Source organism: Cavia porcellus, unplaced genomic scaffold (genome assembly GCF_034190915.1).
Source record: "Cavia porcellus strain 051 isolate PalLab524CR breed Dunkin Hartley unplaced genomic scaffold, mCavPor4.1 scaffold_23, whole genome shotgun sequence".
NCBI lineage: Eukaryota > Metazoa > Chordata > Mammalia > Rodentia > Caviidae > Cavia > Cavia porcellus.
In genome coordinates, this window is record NW_026947506.1 from 35111317 (window position 1) to 35135840 (window position 24524).

The 24524-nt window shown below is 44.0% G+C and overlaps 1 protein-coding gene across 1 annotated transcript; it reads left to right on the forward strand.

Moving 5' to 3' along the window:
* LOC101788507 (ubiquitin carboxyl-terminal hydrolase 42-like) lies at positions 1-14828 on the forward strand. Its single transcript, XM_013152554.3, has 6 exons — positions 1-36; positions 2174-2351; positions 11813-11915; positions 12856-12923; positions 13921-13990; positions 14745-14828. Exons 1-6 carry the CDS (start codon positions 1-3, stop codon positions 14782-14784), a joined length of 495 nt encoding a protein of 164 aa, XP_013008008.2. The 3' UTR covers positions 14785-14828.
* The last annotated feature ends 9696 nt before the right edge of the window (positions 14829-24524 follow it).

The following is a 24524-nucleotide window of genomic DNA, read 5'->3' on the forward strand; positions in this document are numbered from 1 at the left end:
ATGGACCGCTCCTGGCCTTGGTTCCACATCTACAAAGTTGGACACTGGATTAAACTCGAGCTTTCACACTTTTCTTGGGGCCTAGAAAGAAGAGCTCTACCTGGACCAAGTTCTTCATCCCCAATTTTTTTTTTTTTTTGTCTTTTTCCTTTTTATCAGTACCGGGGATCGAACTCACGACTGCCTGCTTGCAAGGCAGGTGCTTATGCCGCTGAGCTAAATCCCCAGCCCCTTCACCCCAAATTTTAACAAAGGGCCAGGTAATAATGTTTTAGGCCTTTGAATTGTAGAGTCTCTGTTGCATGAAAAAAGTTGGACAGTATGCAAACAAAAGCGTGAAACTCTCCACCCATAAAACTTTATTTAAAAAGAACAGACAGCATGCTAGATCTGCCCCCTCACTGGTGGTAATTTGTCAACTTCTGCCCAAGAGTGGTTCAGGGAGAGGCCTTGTCATGTTGAGGGAGGCCTCGGAAGGAAAGCGTAGGTTCTCCTTTCTGCTCTGGTAGTTGCCATCTTAAGATGATTGTCATTCATGCAAAGCAGGATTGAAAGATGAGGTGTGATCAAAATGTATGATGTGTGTTTGAAAATAAAAATTATCACAGTAAAAACACATTGGCATGAATTCCCCTCAAAACTCTCCCCATCACGTTGAATACATGTATTCTGTCACTTGTGCCACTTCTGATGCAGCTCTTTCATGAGTGCTTTGCACGGTTGCATTTTTCATAACGTCCTGAAGCAAATCAAAAGTTTGCCGTGCATGATCATTTTGATTTTGGGGAAGAGCTTGAAGTCACACAGTGCCAGATTTGGTGAATAAAGTGCATGAGTGCTCCTTGTCATGTTTTCATGAGCCTGCCCTTGCATAGGTGGCATGTGGCACCAGCATTCACTGTAGTTTTGATCACACAAGTAAAGACGCTGAAGACTTCCAGAACTGCTGCAGAAAGTGGCAAGAATAATGTGATAAGTGTGTTTGAAGTGGCAGAAAGGACTTTGAGAGGGTTTTGGAGTAATGTCTTTTTCTATAGCAAATATTTATTTAAACACTGCGTTTTTGTGTTGAGTATCTTCCGACTACAGCCTCCCAGCCCAGGAGAACAAGGCGGAGGGCATTCATGAGACTCCTGTAAAGATTCAGGGCACTATTTTTTAAGCTAAGTCTTGGCTCAACTGTCAACAATCTGATTTGTCTGAGCTTGTTTCCTCATCTGAATCAAGAGTAACTCGTGCCTCCTAGCGTTGATGTGAGCATTCAAGGCCCTAGTAAAGGGCCTACCATAGGGTAGGTCATGTGCCTATATCTGTTCTGCTTTCTCCCCACCTTGAATATGATGAGGTCATTAGTATAAAAAATTACACTCCAGTAGTCGTGAATTCAGCCCCAGTGTTGAATTCTGATGTTGCAATCAGAAACCATGTCCAGGGGTAGACGAGCAACTGCATTAGAGTAGGAAAGGGCCCTGGCTGTGAAAAGCCCGAGTATTAAGGACAGGAGTTTTTTTTTTTTAAATATATTTTTGGTACTGGAGATTGAACCCAGGGGCTTCTCACTGAGTTCATCCCCAGTACTCTTTTCTATTCTGAGGCAGGGTGTCACTAAATTGTTTGTCCAGCAGAATTTAAATTTGTGATCCTCTTGCCTTAGGCTCCCAAAGTGTTGGAATCGCAAACTGTTTCTGCTTGTTTTTAAAGAAAACAAAGTACAAGGGAGGGCAAAAGAACCAAAGAACCAGAGAGGACCTGGCCCCATTTTGCCGCGTTTAGAATCGCTGTGTGACTATATTTATAGCTCTGACTTATGAGGGAAAAAATTCGCCACCCGTTTCCTTTCAAAGACTTAGATGCTCATAAATCCAGGGGCACAATTCCGTAGCCACACCCATCACACACTCTATATGCTACTACCAGATGTGAACGGAGAGATGGGTCAAACTACCTCATAGCTTCAAGCCTACGGGTGCGGCCTAGATTTAGAACCAGCCGCGCCCTTCTATCAAGGCCCCGCCCTCAACTCGCGTCCGGGTCCACCCAGCTGGAGGTGCCAGTGCACGCGCCAACTTTTTAAGTCATCAGGCCCCGCCCCCTCCTCGGAGTCCCGCCCCACTAGGTGCCGTTTCTGCCTATTGGGCGTCGAAGTGCCAGGTTACCGTCCTGCCTCTCTTAGACCCGCCTTCCACGAGACCCCGCCCCATCGGGGCAGGCCCCGCCCCTGCCATTGCGCGGCCAGCAGGAGGCGCCGCGGCGCGCGCGGATCGCGGTACCGGACCGGGCAAACGGCAGGCGTGGGAGCCGCACGGGAACGCGGCGCCTGCGACCCCTAGCTTTAACTGGGTGCGCTGGAGGTGAGTGCTGGACGCGCGAGGAAGGGCGGTGGATGCGAGAGTCGCCTGGGCGGGGTGCAGCGGAGCGCGCGCTCAGGGCCGCGGGACCACGCGGGGCGTTCCCACCCCCGCGGAGTGCACACCTGGATGGCAGAGGGGCAGGTTTGCTCGGATGCCATGGAAACCAGCTGACTCTTGTGCCCCAACGCGACAGGCATTGTTTCACAGCTATTTCTGTTCCACTTCCAACCCCCCCCACACACACAGGGACAGCGTCTCAGGAGACATATGCTGAGCAGAGCTCTGGCTCGAGGGAGGACCTATTCGTGTCCCTGGGGAGCCAGGGATGGTGAGCTGCAGATCTGCCTGCCCAGCCCCTGTAGCCTGTCAAGTGTTTGGTTAATCTGAATTGCCAAAAAGAATTTGATTATCGGTGCCACCTCTAGTGCATTCCAGAGGGGAGCAGTCTTTTCAGTCCAGCTAAGAGTGTTTCCTCTCCAGACAGCAGCAGGCAGGATGACACCTGATTGAATTATGTTTGCATGCAGAGCTTGGTTCAGGTTGCAGTTGCAAAGTTAGGATTTAGGAAAGAGGGACATAAAGCACAGTGTGTGAGGTTTCCTGATCCCCTTTCCTGCTGCTGGAATGATAATGGGTTCCATGTTGTCCTGTTGGAAGGGAGCAGTGTCCGTCACCCGCGTCAGCCTGCACTGACCTCTCCCTCCCTCTTTGCTGTGACTTGAGCTTGTTTTTCATCAGAAATGGGACTCTTGAGAGCAGGAGATGAACATCTGTCACAGCAGGTGTCCAGCTCCCTGGCTGTCTGGTCTGGATGGTTCCCCAAAGTGCTTGTGTGATAGAGTGAGAATTGAATAGAAAAGAAAAAGGCAGGTCACACTTCCCAGAAAAACAGATCTGATGACGCAGGATGTGTGCTATTCTGTAGGGTTTTTCTGCACTTCTCTTGGCTTTTTAAAAACCAAACCCATCCCATTTGGACAAACAGGTTGTGCTCTGCATTCTGTGATTAAGGAAGAAGGTGAACGATCCTTGTGCAGGTGACTCTGATCACTGGTGTCCTCTGAATTAGCCACAGGGAGGATGACCGCAGAGGAAGAAGACTTCCTGAAAACTGGAAATAGATAAGGTTGGAAGTTATGGAGAAGGAATAACTCATCATCTCCCTGCTTTGTGTGGTTTGCTGACTTTGCTTCAGAATCTGGCACCAGAGGCTGCTGGAAAGGACGGAGGGGCACTAACTGAAGTTCACACACCACAGCCTCTCACTTGGGAGGGGACTTAGCAGTTACATAGTTGTAATTTTCCGCTTGTTTCTTATTAAAGCAAAGCAGTAGGAGTGTCAGACCTCACCAAACCTGCATCACTGGATGCAAGATGTCCACTGCTTCTCCTGAGCCACTGTATCGTGGGCCTTTAAACACTTGGGTGACTGACTTTCCTCCCACTTAGAGATGCTTTCTGCAGCTTTGGGTTTCAGTTTATCTTCAGATTGCATCTCTAGAGACAGAGGCTTCTTTTGCTGTCACCCACTTTGGACCTGGCTCTGGACCCTGGGGAACCTCTGTCCATAGAGATGTGCCCTGAACTTCAGTTAGGCCACACATCTGTGGAGGGTCAGGTCCCCTTGAGAATGTGTGCTGGCTTCTGAGCAAGGACGTCTCCAGAGCCAGGGTTGTGCGGCCCTCAGGGTTGGCCTAGAAATCTGACCTGTGGGGCATTAGTCTCTGACACCAGGTTCCCTTTAGGGACAGATCTGAAGCAGCCAGTAAATGCAGATGCAAAACTGGCTGTCTGTGATATAAATGCCTTCCGAAAATGCTTTTGTTGTTACTTAAGTGAAGGATTCATAAAGGAAAGCCACCGCCAGCTCTGGGCTTCTTGGGGCTTGACAAGGCGACTTGACTTGTCACATATTCCTCCAGGGAGGAGAAACTGCAAAACTTTTGACCTTGTGAGCAGCTTTTGTGACAATAGCTGGAATCTTTGGGACAGCCACTGTTTGGAAGTAGATTCGGTTCTGCAGAAAGCCAGTACGGTTTGAAAGGCTTTGCAGTGATATATTCTAAGCAGTATGATTGTAGGATCTGTTATTGAATGGGACAGACATTACTGTTTGGAACCAGGCTTCCCTGCATAAAGTTTTGGAGGATCCAGAGTCTTCCCAGAATGCTTGGCAGTGGCAGGCATGTAGCTGTGAGAACAGAATGGTGATCTTCTGGTTGGCTTCATTCATGAGTGGCTTGGTGGCATCGAGAGGCTGGCCCAGAAACAGGGCTGTAGTGGCAGCAAGAAGATACCTGAGTCGTGGTATCAGCTGTAGAGGTCTGGACAATCACATTTCTGGGTCTGCAGAGGGTCTTTGTGAGGCTCCCTGGACACTGCATCCCTTCACAGCCACCTGCCTTTCCCAGAGCCTTTTCCAGCACCCACAGGACTTCGAGTGAGCTGAGGCTGGAGGTATAAACTGATTGCAGTAGAGTTGGCTGGCTAGAGTCACAGTGGCAGTTGCCTGTGCTGCCTGCCTCCAGTGGGTCCTGAGCACTCTTTCTAGAGCCTTGCAGAGTATGAGCTCTTTCCCTGGCTCACTGATCATCGCTGTGGGGTAACACAGCACAGAAGGGCATAGATCACCCAGAGATGTGTGCAGAGCTTCTCCCTGTGTCCCTGCCTTGCAGCATAACCTCAAGAATCTGGCCCTGCTCTTGGCTGACCTGTCTCTCTCAAGGGAGACCCACAGATAATCTCTACCTGTAAACCCTGTGGGGTGCTTAGACTACTGGGGTTAGGATTCTGCACCGTATCAAAGCCTCCCATGGCCATTTCCTTCTCTCCCAGTGAGACCGAATCTCCAGGGCTGGATGTGGTGGGTGGAATGCAGCATTCCAGGCGTGCCTCCCATGTCCTCAGCGGCTACAAGGACGTCCAGAGCTGTGTCCCAGGGAGGCATGTGTCTCCTTCACACTGGGAGTAGCCTTCTCTGCCAGTTCATGAGGAACACACTTGCTTGAACAAACCTGGCTACAGTTGCCATTTACCTGCTCTTGGTGGATGGAGTTTCTATAAATGTTAGTTTGATTTGGTGGCTGAGAATATTGTTGAATTTTTCAATATATTTTATGACTTTCTATTGAATTACTCAATGAACCATTGACAGAAAGATGTTGAAGTTTAAATCTCTAAATGTAGGTGTTTCTTTGTACCTCTCAGTTTTTGAGTTTGATTCATGTATTTTTCAGGTTTGTTGTTTGGTACAAACACATTTAAGATTGTTGTTTCTTTCCTTGTGATGCTGTGAATTGAGCCCAGGGCCCTCACAGGTAGGCAAGTGTACTGCTGCCGAGCTATGCCAGTGCTTTAAAATTTTGAAGCAGTCTTACTTAGTTGCCCAGGCTGGACCTGAATTTGTGATCTTCTTGTCTCAGCCTCCCAATTAATTGAATTACAGACATGTGCCACCACATCTTTCAGGATTGCTGTTTTCCTAATGAAGTTATCCTTAAAAGTGTAATGCATCAATTACCTTAAATATACAGTGCCCCTCTCTGTGTCCATTTTGTCCATCTGTGTCATCATTCACTCATTTATTCGGTATTAGAGACTGAACACAGGGCCTTTGATCTGCAGTCCAACTTTATCTGACATTAACATAGCCTTTTTTTGAGTAGTAGTTGCCTAGAGTATCTTTTTTATTCTTTTACTTTCAGCTTATTTATAGTACTACACTTGAATTTGGTTTCCTATAGACAGCATCTGGAAGGATTATGTTTGTTTATCAATCTGTGTCATTGATTTATTTTTTACTGGAAATTGAATCCAGGACCTTTGCACTGAGCTATTTCCCCAGTCCACTTTTCACTTTTCATTTTGAAACAGGGTCTTGACAAGTTGTTCAGGCCAGGCTCAAATTTGAGATTCTTCTGGCTCAGGTCCCAAACTGCAAGAATTACAGGTGTGCACACCACGCGCCACTGTGTTTTTTAATTGGTGTATTTAGAACATTAGAGGTAAGAGGATTATTGATGAACCAAAGCTTAGTGTACCACTTTATGTTCTACTTTTTGTTTGTTCTCTGTTTTTCATTTTTTCTTTTACTTCCTGCCTGTTGTGGATTACTTGAATATTTTTTTAAATTCCGTTTGCATTTACTTGGTGTTTTTGAGTGTGTCTTTTTGTGTTGCTCTAGGTATCACATTATACATAATTGTGGGGTCTTTTTTGAAACAGGGCCTCACTATGCAGTTTAGGCTGGTCTTGTGCCTACTTTGTAGCCCAGGCTTGTCTCCAACTCGAAACGATCCTCTTGCCTCAGTCTCTCAAAGGGGTGGGATTACAGTCATATGCCATCACACCTGGCTCACCATACATGATTTATCATTCTACTGGCATTGTCATTTTACCAATTTGAGGGAACTTTAGAAATATTTTCTCTCTTTTTTTTGGTCACTCTCTTTTAGTTATTCTCTCAAACTATAATTTTTTTCTACTTACATTTAGAAGCAGGTCAGAGTGTTACAGTTTTTGTTTGAGGGATTTCTGGTTTTTGGTGTAGTGAAGGATTTTTCCCTTGAAACCTGGGTGACCTTGCATGATACTATGGCACCCTGGGTCTATCTAACCTCCGCTTTAGCCAGCTTTTCTGACACTGCTCAGGCAGAGGTAGTGAGCTCAGGCTGAGGTAGAAGTCTAGGTTCTCTACTCGGCCTTTGTTGACTCAAAGTGGGGTTTGGGGCCCTTGCTGCTGTGGGTGAGAGTGGAAGTTGAATCTCTTCAGGGTCCCCACTGACGCTGCAGTGGGAGTAGCTTTGTTACCACACGGCAAGTTCTGACTGTGACCTTGAGGGATGGGGTTAGAGGGGACACCTCTGTGTTACTGAGTGAGGGTGGACGTGCTGGCTCCACATACCTTCACCTGCGTGGAGCTGGGGGGACATACAGCCACTATGAGGAAAGTTCCAGCTCCTAATCCATCTCCCATAAATCTGTGCCAGGGGCTGGGTTGGGTTCCTTAGAGCCTGGCAAGTGAAGTCCAGGCTCTCCACCAGGCCCCTGCAGTGCACGTGTGGGTAGAGCTGGAGTCACAGTTGCCCTGCAGAGTGTGGCTGTTCTTTTACATAATGGTCAGGAACAGCTTCAGGTGGAGGCACAGAAAAGGCTTAGGAAAAATACGTTTTCGTGTATTTATACATCCTGGAGACAGGAGGCATGGTGTGCTACCTAGGACCATGTAGGAAAGACACAGAGTGGTCAAGAAGCAGAAGACAGGAATGAGAGGACAGCATTGGGCAAAGCCGGGCAGGGTTAATCATGGGCTGACCCGGCCCATGGGTCAATCTGGATCCACGGGGCAGTTTCCTGGAGAAGGAATGGGGATTAACAGAGACAGGGCAAGAGACAGAGAGACGGAGACAAGTCGAAGTCCAATCAAGTCTCATTTATTGAGGAAATGGTCGCAGCAGTTCATGGCGGCTGCCAGCAGCAAACTCAAACCAGCAAAGAGAGAAACACACCTTTCTCTATTTTCTCCATCAAACAATTCTACCCTTTTTTTCTGTTCTTCCATTCCACCATCTTTTTCTTCTTGGGAGGTGCTTAGCATTTCTCTAACTATTCTACTTATTTCTTGCTTTATTTCATTAAATACTTCATTTTTGAACTCGTCTATGAGGCTCCAGAGATACCGCTTTATATCTATAGGTGCCATGTCTGATATTGCATGTTTTCTGTCTTCATTCTCTTTTGCATTTACCTTTCCTGGATCAGTGTTCTCAGGATTGGGGACTGAGGACCCTTTCTTGTTGCTCCCTTTTCCCATACTTTTTGTTCCTTCCATACAAGCATATGTAGGAGGCCCAGTTTTTTTTTTTTCTCTCTCTCTCTCTCTTTATCTGTTACAGTTCGTTTGAATCTGCTGGCTAGGTGTTCCCGCCCACTGCAGTGTACTGGGGAGACACAGACCTGGGCAGCCTCTGCTGGGCCCACCCCTCCAGGTCAACCTACTGAATCTTTCACTGCTAGGGTGCACCGCCAGACACAGGGACCTGATTTGGGCTAGCCTACAGGATGTTAGTCCGCGGCGTCACCAGGCCCAGCGCTCCCCACCACTCCCACTTGAGAGGAATATGCGACTAAAGTCACGCAGGACCCTGTTCTGGCTAGTCTGCTCGTTCCCAGAATGTCCTCTGTTGGAGTCTCCTATGAAAGGGTCCCCATTTCTCTCACCCACCGCAGGTCGATGCAAGGCTCCCTGCCAGTCCCGCTCTCAATGCCGTTTGGTTCACCGCTCTCAGAGCTTTTACACATCTCGCTCCCCGCCGTGCGAATTGGGACGCAGTATGGGCAGCAGGAAATTCAAATCGCAGCTTCCAATGGCGCGGGATCCAGCTTCCGCACTGAGATTTTATCTGTTCCTGTTATAGCATCAGGATTGCATTTCCAGTTGGTTTCTCTCAGCTTAGTTCATTCCTGGGTCTGCAGGGTACATCTCCTCTCACGTAGGAATCTTCACAGGGCACCGTTCCTGAATTCTAAACTGGTAATCTCAGAGAGCCTCCGTGGCTGCTGTTATTTGTCCGCCATGTTCTCCCGGAAGTCCTTTATTCCTTTTACTTCTTCTTGTGTAATTGTTACCCCTAAAGTTTCCAGACTGTTTTGAATAAGAGTGGAAACAATGGAAATCCTTGTCTTGTTCCTGATTTTAGAGAGATAGTTTTCAGTTTTTGTCCATTTAGTATGATGTTGGCTTTGGTTTGCCATAGATGGAATTTATCAGATTAAGATAAAGACTATTCCAATTTTTTGTAGGGTTTTTTTGTTTATGATGAATGCATGCTGGACTTTGTCAAAAAACCTTTTCTGCATCTATTGAGATGATCATATGATTTTGTCCTTGGCTCTGTTAATATGGTATATTATATTTATGGGTTTACATATGTGGAACCATCCCTATATCCCTGGGATGAATCCCACTTGATTGTGGTGTATAATCTTTTTGATGATTTACTGCATTCTGTTTGCCAGTATCGTCTTGAGTATTTTTGCATCTAGGTTCATTAGGAAAATTGGCCCAAGATTCTCTTTCTTAATTGGGTCCTTCTTCAGTTTTGGTATCAGGATAATGCTTACTTCCAGGAATGAATTTGAGAGTATTGATGTAAGCAAATTTTAAATGATTTAAAACTCAGTTTGTTAATAAAATCATTTACAGAGGCCTTTTTCTCAGATAGTTGATGTCTTGATTCCTTTTCTCTCATTGCTGAGACAAAGTACTTGATGTTCAAAATGAAGGAAGGAAAGGTTTATTTTGCTTATGGTTTTTAGAGGTTTCAGTCTATACTCAGCTGGTTGCAAGGCAGGGTGGTGTGGCTAAGGGGTAGCCATTCATTGTGGCTGCAAGTGACAAGAGTGAAAAGACAAAAGGGCTAAGCATGCCTCCTTCCTTCTCTATACTATATCTCTATACCACCCCTGGTATAGAGATATAGTATCTCTATACCATCCCTGGGTGGGTGCAGCAGTCACACCACCAATCCCAGCACTGAACAACAAACCAATCACGAACACTAAACTCAGCTGCCTCCATGACTTCATGAGGCTTGAGGGGCAGCCAAACACAAACTGTAACAGTTGGATTTCTGTGCTGAGTAGTCTAACACTCACTGTCCTACAAGTTTCTTCAAATAGTTTATAATTAGCTTAATTTTGGTAAACTAATCCTGTATTATACAAGAACTGTCAAAATTAAAGTACGCTTTTCTTTACTATTGATTTTTTTACTTTAAAGAAGATAAAACCAAGGAAAAGGAAACAATAAGACCAATCAAAATAAACCAGTATAAATGATACAGGGCTTCAGAACCTTACAAAATCAACAGTAGTTACCATAATGCCTTTTGTTGTCTTCAAAATAGCTTCAGATAGCTTCAGGCTATAAATATCAAACAGAACAGAATAGAAACAATAAAAACAAAACAATGAATGCAATAAAGGACTTCAAAACAAGCCAATAGTAAATCCAAAATAGCTAATATATGTCTTGATATCTTTTAAATAGCTACTCATGCCATTAGATTTAACATTATCAAACAAAACAAAAGAGAATAAAACTCCACCTAACAAAACAATGAAAATGATATGGTTTCCAGGCTGAGATCACGTCCTGGTGAGGGCTGGTTCTCTCCCCAACCCGCAGTCTGCGAATGGTGCTGACTCTCGGAGAGAGCTTGGGTCTGGGTGTCCCCACTCCACAGCGGTAATTATACTCTTAAACAAAAGTTTATGCTCATAGCTTAACTGCTTTATGAATAAACTTCTGGTTTTTCTGTTTAATTTTAAATTTTAAGTAGGTTGCTTGAAATTTTCACATCTATTTTCTATGTGCCCCTGCCACTGCATTTCCCGCAGCCGAGTGTCCCACTGTGGGGCCCAGGGTGGCCTCAAACTCGAGATCCTCCTCCCTCAGCCTGGGATTACAGACTTGCACCACCACACCAGGCTCTGGGTGCGTTTGGCATTCACTTTTACATCATTTTAATTAGCCAAGTTGTAATGAAAATGCATACAAATAAAAAACCCTTTTTACTCTTAATCTGGTATCTCGCTTGGTGATTATAGGGATGCATAATTTTATACTGATAAATTATAATCCTTTTACCTTCAAAGCTGCTGAAGCTTTGGCATCATTGATGGGCCAGAGTAAAGAGTGCAGAAATATTTTAAGACATATTGAGTTCTGACAAAATTTTAGCCAGGTTTTGATTATTTTGATTATTTACACACTTACTTTTAGACACGCATGTATAGCAGGCATAGCAACTTAGTCTTTAGGAAAGTGTCACTGCTCTAAATGTGTGAATATATACACACATACAGTTGAATCATGGAATTGCTGTTTATATAGGTCAAAACTGGTGGGATATTGGCAGTTTTTATGATATAAGCTAGAATATATTTATATACCTACACATATAAAACTCAGTGTCTAATAGGCTTTTTGCTATTCATACAGTTGTGCTAGAGTTTTATTATTTTTAAAAATACTTCCTTCTTGCAACTGCTGAGTCATTTAGCAGGATTGAAATGAGAATGTAATTCGTCCTGTGGTCATTTGTATGGGACTGAATAGGTTAGATACTTGTGTTCCGCGTAGGGTCTCTTATGGATTTGAGAGTCATATTCCCCATGGATGCACTAACCTAACATTTTGGATGAACTTGTGTGGGTAGAACGATGTTGACTGCATTCACGTGAACTGTGTTAACCTGGTAGAGAGTCATTCCGCGGCTGCTCCTGGACTCGGGAACTGCAGCTCCGGGGCCTTGGTGACAGTGCGCGGTGCTTGAGTGAGCGCTACTTTCTCATTCCGTGTAGTTATTTGGGGTTTTCTGAGTAACATAAGATGTAACTTTGAGGCCCTGGCATTTAATATGTAATGACAAAGCCCTGTCTTTCCTTAAAACTTACAGGCATAGCCAGCCACTTCCAAATTGGCGAGGAAGAAGATGCCCACGAGTTTCTTCAGCACACGGTTGACGCCATGCAGGAAGCGTGCCTCAGTGGCAGCAACGAGTGAGCACACAGCATTTCTTCAGTTTACACCTCTGCCTTGTTGTGCCTGTGTTTATGCTGAAAATGCACAGATCTGTCTGCTTTACCCTGTGGCCCTGAGTTGCCTCTTCCCCACCTGATTTGCATTATTTTGTGTGTGTTACCAGGATCAAAGTCACAACCTTGCACTTACCAGGCAAGCGCTTGAGCTGCCGAGCTAAATCCCCTGCCACGATTTGCATATTTTAAAATGGCTAAAAGTTAAAAAGATGTCCTTACTATCACAATTGGAATTTCTTCAATTATAGATGTCAGGAAATGAACATTGGTTTCGCTGTTCTTAATTTCCATGTCGGCACGCCCTGGCAGGTCTAAAAGTCCCTGCTTCTCCTAATTGTGCCAGGCATTTTCTCTGTTGACCTCCAGCCTAACAAGTGTTTCCTGCCTCCTCTCTCTCCCTGTCAGTGTCCAGTTCCTGTGGCTTCTCCTAAAATCTAAATGCAGACCCAAGAGAAAGACGGGCAAGCCCCTTGTGTAACACTCCTAACCCACCCGCTACTGCCCGCACACCCGGTACAGGGAGCTCCCTTTGCATTCCTCTCCCTGTCCAGGGCTTCCCGGTCTGGACAATGACAGACTCTGCCTTCCCTTCCTTCCCCAAGCCCACGTGGGGTCACAGGGCTGCTGAGGGCATCTTCCTCCTGCTGCTTTGCTTGAGAGCCAAATTCCTGCCTTGATTTCAAAGTCCCTCCATAATTTAGCTCCTTCCGTCCTCCTCCCCAGGTTGTCACTGTGCCCCACCAGGCAGGGCCAATCTCTGATACCACACAGACTGGTTTTTTGTTTTCTGTGGCTTTCCTCTCTGAATTCTTGTGCTTTTTAAAATATATGTGCTTTTAAAATCTAGTTAGAGCATCCAAAATTTTGCAGAATTCTTATATCAGTGTTTTGTCTTTTTCAGGTTAGACAGACACACGCAGGCCACCACACTAATTTGCCAGGTGTTCAGGGGATACCTGAGATCTAGAGGTGAGTTTTTGTTCACAAGTCAATAAAGTGGCACACGCATGTGGTATCAGAATGAAAACTGTGGAAATAAGGAAAAGCAGAGACTCCCTCCTCCTCCCTGGAGCAGCCCCTGTACCAGTTCCTAGTCTCTCCTCCTGGTAGTTTCTTATTCATCAGCACGCTGAGAGCCCACTGTAGAGTAGTTGTGTTTTGCCTTAACATGAGTAGCAATCTTTCTACTTGAGCACACATAGGTCTGATGGGCTGTTCCACAGCTGTAGTGGTGTCCATTTGGTTTACTCTCCTATCAGTGGATACTTAGCTTTCTATTCTGTTTTTACCATATAAAGGTGTACATGATAAACTCTCAGTATTAAAATTTGAGTCATAAGTTATATCTTAATTCATTAATTTATTTTTGGTTTTGGGTATTGAATTCATGACCTTGCGCTTGCCAAGACGGGCTCATGCCGATAAACTAAATCCCCAGCCCATAAGATGCATTTTAAATTTTAACACTGACACGTTGTCATTCTAAGAAGTCAAATCCAGTTTGTATTCCATCCAGTAGTGTACAGGGGGCCAAATTCATAAGACCTTTTCCTATACTGTGTATAAGATGAACTTTTTTCCCAATCTAATAGAACAAAATTATACTGTTCTAATTTACTTTGAAATAGCATTTGTATTCTTTAATTTCTATACTTGAGACTGCCATATTGATTACACTATTATCTTATGCAGTTTGTTTTTATTTCAGTCTAATGTATACATTGCAACAGCATTTCAGATACTTTTGAACCATAGCTTGATATTACACAGGAGATAAAGGTAAATTTAATAATTTTTGTGGTGGCCAAGTTTTAAACCTTTATTACTCTTTGACTTTTCACTTAATAAAATCAGATTTTGGTACCTATATTAGCAAACCTTAGATGGTTCTTACTCCTTAGAAATTGTTTTAGCATCTTGCATTTTTCTGAACTATATTTTTGAGCTTTTGTTTTTCTGATTACAGATGTAATGCATGCTTATGATGAAAAGAACATTGTAGACACATATAATGTCTGCCCTTCAGGATTCATGCTGTAAGTCATTTGATACACACACTATACCAGAATAGATGAAGTACTTTTTATAAAAATGGGTTATGAGCAGGGCATGGTGGTGCATGTCTTATAATGCCAGGACACTGGGAAGCTGAGGCAGGAAGAACACAAGTTTGAACCCAAACTGGGCAACTTAGTAAGACCCTGTTTAAAATAAAAATAAGAGAAGGTTGGGAATATAGCTCACTGTGAAGATCCTGGATTCAGTTACCAGTATTGCTAAAAAGAAAATTTTTTAAATCAATTATGCCTCTGTCTTTTTATCCACTGCTGTGTTCATGTCCATCTACTTGGAGGCCTTCCTCATGAGTGTGTTTGGGCAGTTGGTGGTGGCCAGTAGGTAGCCATAGCTCCTTGTTGATTTCCACTTTTACAGTATTCTAAGTAAAGCTGCACGAGCCACCTCCTCACATACTTTTGTTCATTTTGATCTGCTTGTTTTTAATTGGGGTGGGGGACAATTTTGAGGGGGTTGGCGTTGGACATTAAATCCAGGGTGCTCTGCCACATAGCTACATTCTCAGCCCATTAAATTGGACCTAAGTTGCTGAGGCTGGACCCAAACTTCGGTCCTCCTGCCTCAGTCTCCCAAGTAGGTGGGAGTTCGGCCACACACAACCACAAAAACATTGTTTTCATAAAATTCTCCTTTGTTTTTCTGAGTCTCCTGCTTGCTTGCTCTCTCTGTCTCTGTGACTCTGCACGATGATGTATTTGTGCTTTTTCCTCCCAGGCTGCTCCGAGTATTAATAAGCTTTTGGCGCAGTTCATGAAGCCAGAACAGCTGGATGGAGAAACTGCTACCAGTGTAGCAAGTATGACAGGGCGACTTGCAGTCCCTGACTTGGCTGCTCCAGTTGGGGTGACAGGGAGCCCTGGTTTTACAGAGTGGGCGTGTTTGAATGGCCACTAGGTGGCCTTAGCTTCTGGTGCCCTCTGGGAGATCTTGGCCATCTGTGCCCTGGAGGCCGGAACTGGTGCCCGCACTGTCTCAGGATGGGACCTTGGGGGACTAGTGCTGCCACCCTGGATGCCTCAGAGCTGCGACATCGTCTGCTCAGCAGCATCTTCCTTGACTTCCTGTTAGGCAAGACTGGAGGGAGGGAGGGTGGGTTCCCTCCTCCCCCAGAAGAGCTGAGGATCTTTCTCACAGTGGGTACCGTGGGGTGGGGTAGTGTTGGCTGGAAGCCTCTAATCTACATTACTCAGTGATACATTTCCCCAGGCAGTCAAAGGAGTGTTTTAACAATCCTTGTTTCATATGTTTTAAGTAATTTCCACTTTCAGGTGATAGAGATATATATTAAACAATCTTTTATTGTCAAGTATTCAGTATTTGAGGGAAGACGGTGCTTTTCTCACCAAGACTAGAGATTTTTCCTGACACTTTTATCTTTCCCTCCTCTTTTGTATCTGGGAAGATCTGTGTTTTCACAAAATTATACCAGCCTAAAACATCAATTCACTTTCAGTTTTTTTTTTTGAATTGAGTTAATCTATTATTTTATTTTTCTGCAGTGCTAGGGGTTACACTTAGAGCTTTATGGATGCCAGGCGAGCATCCCACCTCTGAGCTACACCCCCAACCCCAGTTAATCTGTTTTTGACATCATTGATGTCCTGTACATCCTGATGTTTCAGAATTAGGTTTTCTTTCCTGTCGTGCAACTAGGCAATTTTTCCCAGTTTTGTTTTTTGCTTTGTTTTTTGAGACAAGGTCTCTCTTTGTAGTACAGACTGGCCTAGAATTCATGGTGATCTTCCTGCCTCTGCCTCCCAAGTGCTGGGATTATAGCACCATGCCTGGCTACCCCCAGTATTTTTAATTTAAATATTTTCACTATTGGATTGGAGGAGGGGTGATATCCCTCATCTATTATCCTCTTTTTGGAATTTTGAATTAGGGTGTTTCAGAGAAACAGCAAGGGAAAGACTAAAACACCGGAAAATTCACACATTAATCTTCTTAATCTTTTGTTTCTGTTTACCCCCAGGTGCAAAAATATGGTTCTAGCTCCCAAGATGTTTTCTATTCTTAGGTCATCTAATGTTCTCATGCTTTCTCTGAAATGGTTTGCAAATTCCATTGGTGGAAAAATTGCTAAGGTATGTAGATGATGTTACTAAAAACCTTTTATATGGAGCCAAGACTTCATGCCAGTAGCTGTTAAGCATTACAAATGACCTAATCAAACAATTTGGTTGCTTAACTTTCTGAGCTTTTCTGGTATTGAATAGCAGGAAAAAAAAATCAAAGAATTGAGGTAATAGTTTGCTCTGTGTGATTATGAGTACATGTGTATTTACTATACTCTTGGGAGCTAAGTAGTCTAGTGATAAAATTGGGAATGCTGATCTGTGTTTGGGCTGCATGGTTTGGGCTTCATGGAGTTCTTTGGTATCCATAGTAATGAGTGAGTACAAGGAGAACTTGTACAATTAGAAGCCCAAAGAGGACTTTCTCACTAGATCTTGCCTCTCTTTCATTGAAGTTTATCTTCTTGTTTTCTGATTTTCACTTACACTGAATTTTCCTATTTTATTCCTACTTAGTAAAAGTTGAACATGATCAAAAAGTCAATAACAAAGCTGGGCATGATGTACTCAGGAGGCTAAGGCAGGAGGATTAGGAGTTTGGGGCCATGCTGGGCTATATAGTGAGTTCAATGCCACTGTGGCCTACACAGTGGAATCCTATTTCAAGAAACAAATAAAAAATGCAGTTACATAGGAGAAAAACAATGAATAAATTCTCAAAATAGCCTTGAGTGGAGACATATGCCTGTAATCCCAGCACTAGGGAGGCTGAGGCAAAACGACTGCTGCAAGTTTGAGGTCAACTTAGGCTACATAGTGATTTCAAGGTCAGCCTGAACTGCACAGTAAGACCCTGTCTCAAAAAACCAAAGTAACCAATTAAAATTAAAATAATTGGTGGCGACTGTCCAGAGTTGTCATTTTGTGACTTTTGCATCTCATGGATTTGCAGAATTCACTTAATGTGAATCCTTACTTGTTTTTTTTTTTGTTTTTTTTTTTTTTTTTTTGTCTTTTTCATTTTTATCGGTACCAGGGATCAAACTCGCGACTGCCTGCTTGCAAGGCAGGCGCTTATGCCGCTGAGCTAAATCCCCAGACCCAATGAATCCTTACTTGTTTAAGGAAAATAAAGACAGAGAGAACACCGTAGTTACCCTTAGATCAGGGATCCTCCAGGCTGTGTCCTCTGAAATGTGATTCAGTGTACTGGATTTCTGCTGGAACATCCCTGTGCTGTGTTGTGCGGGGCTCCTGGACACCATAAATACCCCCCACCTCAACATGTGGGGCCTTCTGTGCTTTTAGAAGTGACATTCCTTTCTCCTTTGTCCATTTCTGTTTAGGAAGTGAAATATCCTGAATGTCTTGACATTAGGCCATATATGTTGCAATCAAATGGAGAACCCATCATTTATGCTCTGTAAGCAGTGCTAGTCCACGCAGGATACAACTGCCGTGTGGGCCATTACTTGTGCCATGTAAAAGTAAGCCATGTGGATTTTGCTCATTGCTTTTACATAGATTCTGTAAGACAGCAAGCACTAGAGTTCTTTGGGGGAAAAGGTAGGAATTTTACAATTAAAGTGTGAATGCATCTTTTTCTTATTTTTATTCTGTCCTTGTTAACTAAAACACAAAATCTGAAAACCAGAATTTAAGGATTACCCTGCCACATGCATGGAGAATCAAGAGGCCGTTTCTGAGCATGGATTGTGAGCTGGCATTAGCTTCCAGGTCTTTGGCACTCAGTGCCGACAGCGGTGGAGACAGGGAAAGGTGACCACTGAGGGGGTGGAGTGGCTTATGCTACTGGCAGCAAACAGAGTGGACCTGGAGATGTGGAGGCTGTAGGCAGAGGGCTGAGGAAGGGAGCTCTGAGCACCCTGCATGGTCCCATCCAGCACCTCCCCAGTGCTGAGCACAGTGCTGGTTAGACATTGGCCAGGGTTGGGGCCAGCAGTTGGATTGATCCTGCTGCAGCTGTAAACTGACTCACAAATTCCACTTTTGGAAAAAAATCTGATGTGTACTCCATGGTGTTCCCCGCCCGCCTTTTTCTCATGTTGGGAAATAGAACCCAGAGCCACAAGCAAGCTAGGCAGGCATTACCATTGAGCCACACCGCAGCCTCCAGGGTGTCTTTAAACATGGTAGCTTCAAGTTAAGAATACCATGAAATGCTCAACAATCACAAAATGATGCATTGAAATTTTATGCAGTTGTTAAGATTTTTTTCTTTTTGTTCTTTTTTGAGACAGTGTCTTGCTGTGTTGCCCATCACCTGCTAAGAGTAATTGTTACAAACTCTTTTTTAAAAATGCCTTGGGAAAGTGGTGACTGTATGTGGAGGGAAATCAATTTGAAATATTAAACACTGGTGTTGGGTGAAAATGAAGAGATAATCTATAAAGGGGAACTACTGGGAGGCAATGCAGTTTTTTTCCTATATTTGGACACTATAAGTTTTCTACCATGGCCTATATTTTTAATGTAGAAACACAAACAGAAACTATCCTGATAGCAGCAGCATCAGAATAGAGTTTAAAAGTACTGTTTTCTTTACCCAGCTGCCCTTGTGTTCTGAGCTGAGCACCCCAACACTGACCTGCACCCCTAAAACAGCTAGTGGCTCTGTGCAGTGTGACTTAGAATCAGTGCCTTTGCCATCAGTGTCTTCCTGAGGGACTGAGTTTGTAAATCTGTCTCTACTAAAATGCCCTCCATCACCCTAAGCCTTCTCTCTCATTCTTTGTCCCTAGGACCAATGATGTGAAAAGTGGAAGTGAATTTGCTAGGCATCACACCCATCGCCATGGCCAGTCCTCCCGCTGCCCAGGCACCAGTCCCCGGGGTATCACTGAGAAGCAGGCTGCAGCAGGGCTTCCTGGACCACAGCTTCCCCCTCACACGGTAAAGGTAACACCTCAGAGGCGTCTGATTTTACCTCACTGTAAGGGTCTGTCCTCAAACCCTCAGGCTAACTTTCCAGTGGTTGTCATATCCTATCTAAACTTGGCTTTCTTGTTTTAAAAGTGCATTCAGGTCCTTTATCTCAAAAGATTAAATGTATGAGAATTTCAGCATCAACAAGTTGACTATATTAAAGGTTAGCACCCACTGAGGACTTGGCCTTTTCTCAGGAGTCAGATAGATTTTAACCCATGTTAGACATCAGGAAAGTGACCCTGTTACAAAGACACATTATATCCACATAGCTGTCTTAGGACTGTGCTACTTTTCCATCTGCTGTCCCCAAGGGATCATGGCCATGTGCCCATGTGATCAAGATGTGGTCTTCAGGGCAGGGCCTGCGCTCCAGAGTCCCCGAGACTCCCATGTCCAGGCCACGTGTAGCTTAAACTGCACTAGGTCACTGCTGCTCTCAGGTTTTACTGCTTCTCAGTTTGAGTTTGGTTTGAGTAATCAGAATATCTAGTTGAATACTTTTTTTTAAGTACACATTGGCTCTATTTCAGTTAAATACTTTTGTGAGCTTGGCTGATAGCCAGCTTCTAAATTGGGCCCTGCTTCAGTGTGACACTGTGGGACTGGCAAACCAGAAAGTAGGTGCCTAGGAAAAGGGGCAGGTGTAATTGACTTTTTCTTTTTCTTTCTTTCTTTCTTTCTTTCTTTCTTTCTTTCTTTCTTTCTTTCTTTTTCTTTCTTTCTTTCTCTTTTCTTTCTCTTTTCTTTCTTCTTTCTTTCTTTCTTGCTTTCCTCTACTTTCTTTCTTTCTTTCTCATGCCTGGAGACAAATGTAGGACCTTGCACTTGCCAGGCAGGTGCTGGGCCCTGGACTATATCCCTAACCCTGTAATTGACTTTTTTTAAGAGTTTATTTTAAACCAGTGAATTCATATATTTAAGAAAACATTGACAAAGCCAGACACCATTTGTCTGTGAACCAGCTGTCACCTGTATTGTCACAGGGCTTCAGTGGTAGTCATGGAACTTGGAGCAACAGAACTGCACGAGTACAATGCTGAGGCATCACTGGGCGGCGGCAGCCGTGACCTCACATGCAGTCCTGAAGCGCCCTTTCCTTCTGCTCATCTCCCTTTCTTTCTCCCTTGCTTAAAGGCCAGAAAACTGGCTTTACATTTGTCTGTATGGTGGTGGCCTCCCAAGAAAGCCAGCCAAGCACAGCATACTAAACTCATGTCAGGAGGGCTGTGTTCTGACAGACACTGTGTGTGCCATGTGTGGATTAACCAGAAAATGAGGGCCTGTGAAAGGTGCACATGGGCAGAGCAGATTAAAAAAAGGGGCTGTGTTCAAGATTTGTGTAACTTGTCAGTCACAAGAACAAAGGGAGGCTGTGGGCCAGAGCAGGCCCTGATTCTACAGTGCTGACCTGGCTGTGGCTTTCTTCCTTGCAGAATTCACCCCGCTCCAATGGGACCAGGCCGCAGAAAGACCCAGCAAGGAGTTCCACAACAAGTCCCAGTGGAAGTCCCAAAGTCAAGAGGTGTGGTCCTGTTAATATTACTACTTCTGTCCAAAACTGGTCAGTTAACAGCCCCTGAGATTCCAGAACACCCTGAGAAACGAAAAATCACCATCAATATTGAAAAATATAGTTGAAAAACAACCTATGGGATATGTTAATTTGCCTTTGAGGAGAGTGAGAAAGCTGTGACTGCTTCTCATTTTCCTCTGCGTCACCTGCCCTGGCCAGCAATGTCCTTGCACACCTCTGAATCCAACCCCACGTACTTTCTCATTTCATCTTTTTAATGACAGAGTATGTGAAGGGCAAAATGTGACCATTTCTCAGTTTAAACCATTGTTGGATACCTGGGAAGTGTAGTGTCCGTGAAAACTGTGGCAATAACACGACTGGCATTTTCACCCATGGGTGTGAGGACGTGCAGGGGAGGAGCCTCCTCCTGGCACTGCGCAGTCCAGATGGCCCCTGAGACCCTGAGTCAGGGTGCAGAACTGTTAAGAGTGAAGAGGCAGAGAACGCTCACTCCCACTTGACCTTAAGATAGAGCAGCGGGGCTGCGCTGTCATTTCACAGTGATCTTCCCTGGTTTCTTTCCTAACCCACCCTGGTCCACAAATTCAGTGTGCAAGAGAATAATTACACATTTGTGTAAATGAGGCCATGTATGTACTGCAGCCAAGCACGCCTTCCTTTGCGTGTGGCCCCAAGAACCCCGCTTCTACTCTCAGGACAACGAACTTCCCCGTGGGGACTGGGGACAAGTTATCTCCTCACTGAAGAGCCGAGATCCAGGCGGGTGATTTATTGCTTCCTGGCAGCTGGCAGCTAATCTTGACAGTGTGTCAGAAGCTTCCCAGGTGCCAACGGCAGCCTGCAGTTCCTGCAGAAGGTTTCCCCAGAGCCTCAGTGAGTCCCTGTTTTCCACGATTCAAGGAGCTGTTGGCTCTGTCTGGAAATAGCTGCTGTGCTTCTGAGGCTCCAAGAGGAAGAAGGGAGCGAGAAAAGTCAGCAGTCCGTGATTCAGCTTTTTGTTTAGACTTAATTTTTAAGAATTAGAAATGTGAGAGATGGCCGGCAACTAGGCGAGGCGCTGCTTGACTGCTTTCATTATTTCCAGGAGAACATGGCAGATAGATAACAGCAGCTACAGAGGCTCTTAGGCAGCTTAGATTCCAGGAATGGTGCGGTGTGGGGAGTCCTAAGCAGGGGGAGATATACCCTGCTGACCCAGAAAAGAACTAAGCTGAGAGAAACCAACTGGAAATGCAATCCCAGTGCTATGGCTGGAACAGCTAAAGTCTCAGTGCCAAAGCTGGAACCCATGCCTCTGGAAACCATGGCTTGAATTTCCTGCCGCCCCTGCTGCATCTGAATCAGCACAGCAGGGATAGAGACGCGAAAGCTCTGAGAGTGGGAATCAGCAAACTGATTTAAGAGCAGAGCTGATGGGGAGCCCTGCATCGACCTGCGATGAGTGAGAGGAACGGGGAACCCTTCCATAGACTAGGAGGCTCTAACAGAGGACATTCTGGGACCGGGCAGTCTAGCTGGAACAGGACTCTGCAGTGACTTCAGTCACATATTCCCCTCTCAAGCGGGATTGGTGAGGAGTGCTTGACCTCAGTGATGCCACTGACTAAGACCCAGTAGGCTAGCCCAAACCAAGTCCCTGTGCCTGGCAGTACACCCTAACGCAGTGAAGCCTTCAGCAGGTTGACTGACCTGGAGGGGCGGGCCCAGCATAGGCTGCCCAGGTCTGTGTCTCCCTAGTACACTGCAGTGGGCAGGAACACCTGGCTGGCGCAATTCAAACAAACTATAACTGACAAAGAAAGAAACTATATACACTTGTATGGAAGGAACAAAAAGTATGGGAAGAGAGAGCAACAAGAAAGGGTCCTCAGTCCCCAGTCCTGAGAACACTGATCCAGGAAAGGTAAATGCAAAAGAGAATGAGGACAGAAAACATGCAATATCAGGCACGGCACCAACAGACATAAAGCAATATCTCCGGGACCTCATAGACGAGTTCAAAAGTGAAGTATTTAACCAAGTAAAGCAAGATATAAGAAGAATAGTTAAAGAAATGCTAAGCACCTCCCAAGAAAAAACAGATGGTGGAATGGAAGGACAGAAAAAAAGGGGAGAATTGTTTGATGGAGAAAACATAGAATACATGAAGCAGATTCAAAGAGATTACCAGGAAACTAAAAATTCTATTGAAAGCTGGCATAATAGCTTGAAAGAAACTAAGGCATAGATTATCTGAACTGGAGGACAGATTTGTAATTTGGGCGCATGAAAGGAAAAACTTCTTAAAAATAACAATTTTTGTATTGTTACTGCAAATTCCCTAGTTCTTTGCCTCATTTCTGTTGAGCTCTTTTTTTGCCATTAGTTGCCAGTAACAAGCAGGAAACAAGCAGTAACAATACAAAGGCTAGATGGTAGGATCTATAACTTAAGAATTAAGAATGTAAAGGAAGAAGCAGGGATACAAACAAATGAACTGCAAAGGCTGTTCACAGAAATAATCAAGGAGAATTTCTCTAATATTGGAAAAGGTAAAGATACTCAGATGTATGAGGCATACAGGACCCCAGCCACCTACAACCCAAACAGAAATACACCCAGGCATACAATAATCAAAATTCCAGAAATCCAATATAAGAACAGAATATTAAAAGAAACAGATCACTTACAAGGGAACACTCATCAGAATTACAGCAGACTTCTCAGCACAAACCATCAAATCACGAAGAGTGTGGGGCGAAATAATTCAAGCTTTGAAAGACAATAACCTCCAGCCAAGATTCATATATCCTGCATAACTGTCCCTAGAAATTAATGGAGAAACAAAGTGCTTCCAGGATAAAGAGGAACTAGGGAATTTGCAACCACCAATTCAACTCTACAGAGAATACTGCAGGACATTCTAAAAGAGAAAAATACCAAGATTCCACAAACAGTGGCAGAGAGGCTACAATGAATGAAACAGAAAGTGAAATGAAGAAGATAAACTGGCAACTAATGGCAGAAAAAGAGCTCAACAGAAATGAGGCAGAGAAGGTTGGATGGTATGAACAACTATTTTGGAGAACACAAGACATCATAATAGCTAGTGCTGATTTAATATCTGTTTTGAAGTCCCATCAAGCTTTTGTTCTTCTGTCTCCCATCGGTCTTAACAGCTTGTATCTTATTGGATGTTATTATATGTGATAATATAAACAAAAACTTTTATAGACAAGGAGATAATACAGAAACCATTGTTCATTTTCTGTTAGTTGGTTCTAAATACCCTGTAATACTGTCATTCTCTTGAATGGATTTACATTGTCTTGATATGTTTGATGCTACAGTATACGAAGTTATACTCAAAGATTTCAAGGGAAAAGACACTATAGTAACTACTTTTATGTCGGGATTTCTTGTGGTGAAACACTATTGTGCTTAAATGGTTATGTTCTGACCTGTGCTGTTTTGTTATGTACTTTTTTATCTCAATCTCTTTTTTTTATTATTATCTTTATCATTTTAATTAAGGGAAAAAATAAAAAATACCAGGATATATTATAGTAACCCACTTTGGTTTCCTATTAACTTGATTTGAAACCCTGTATTGCTCTCACCATCTTGTTTTCACTGATTTTCCTCTATTCTGTTTTGCTTGATAGTACCAAGTTTGAGAGTATAGGCAACAACTGTAAAGACAGAAAGATTCACTATGATGCCCATTCTGGTTTGATTACCTTCTTTTGAAGTCCTGTAATGTCTCCAGTGTTTTGGTTTTATTGGTTTTGTTCATTACTGTTTTGTTCAATTTTATATAACTGATGATATAGGCAATTCTTTTTAAGATAGCAAGAGGCATTAAGGTAGCCATTGTTGATCACTTTGTATTTTGTTTTTACATTATGTACTATGTCCATCCTTTTGATTTGACTGACTCTGTTTTGTTATGTCACATTTGGTTTTATTCTCTTCAAAAAAATAAGAACTGTGGGAATAATAAAACCCAAA

Excerpts from the sequence above, each read along its gene's own strand:
- LOC101788507 (XM_013152554.3), top strand. The coding sequence starts at position 1 with ATGGACCGCTCCTGGCCTTGGTTCCACATCTACAAA. Across the intron at positions 2,352-11,812 it reads TTTAACTGGGTGCGCTGGAG|GCATAGCCAGCCACTTCCAA; the intron begins GTGAGTGCTGGA and ends TAAAACTTACAG. Across the intron at positions 13,991-14,744 it reads TGCCCTTCAGGATTCATGCT|GCTGCTCCGAGTATTAATAA; the intron begins GTAAGTCATTTG and ends TTTTCCTCCCAG.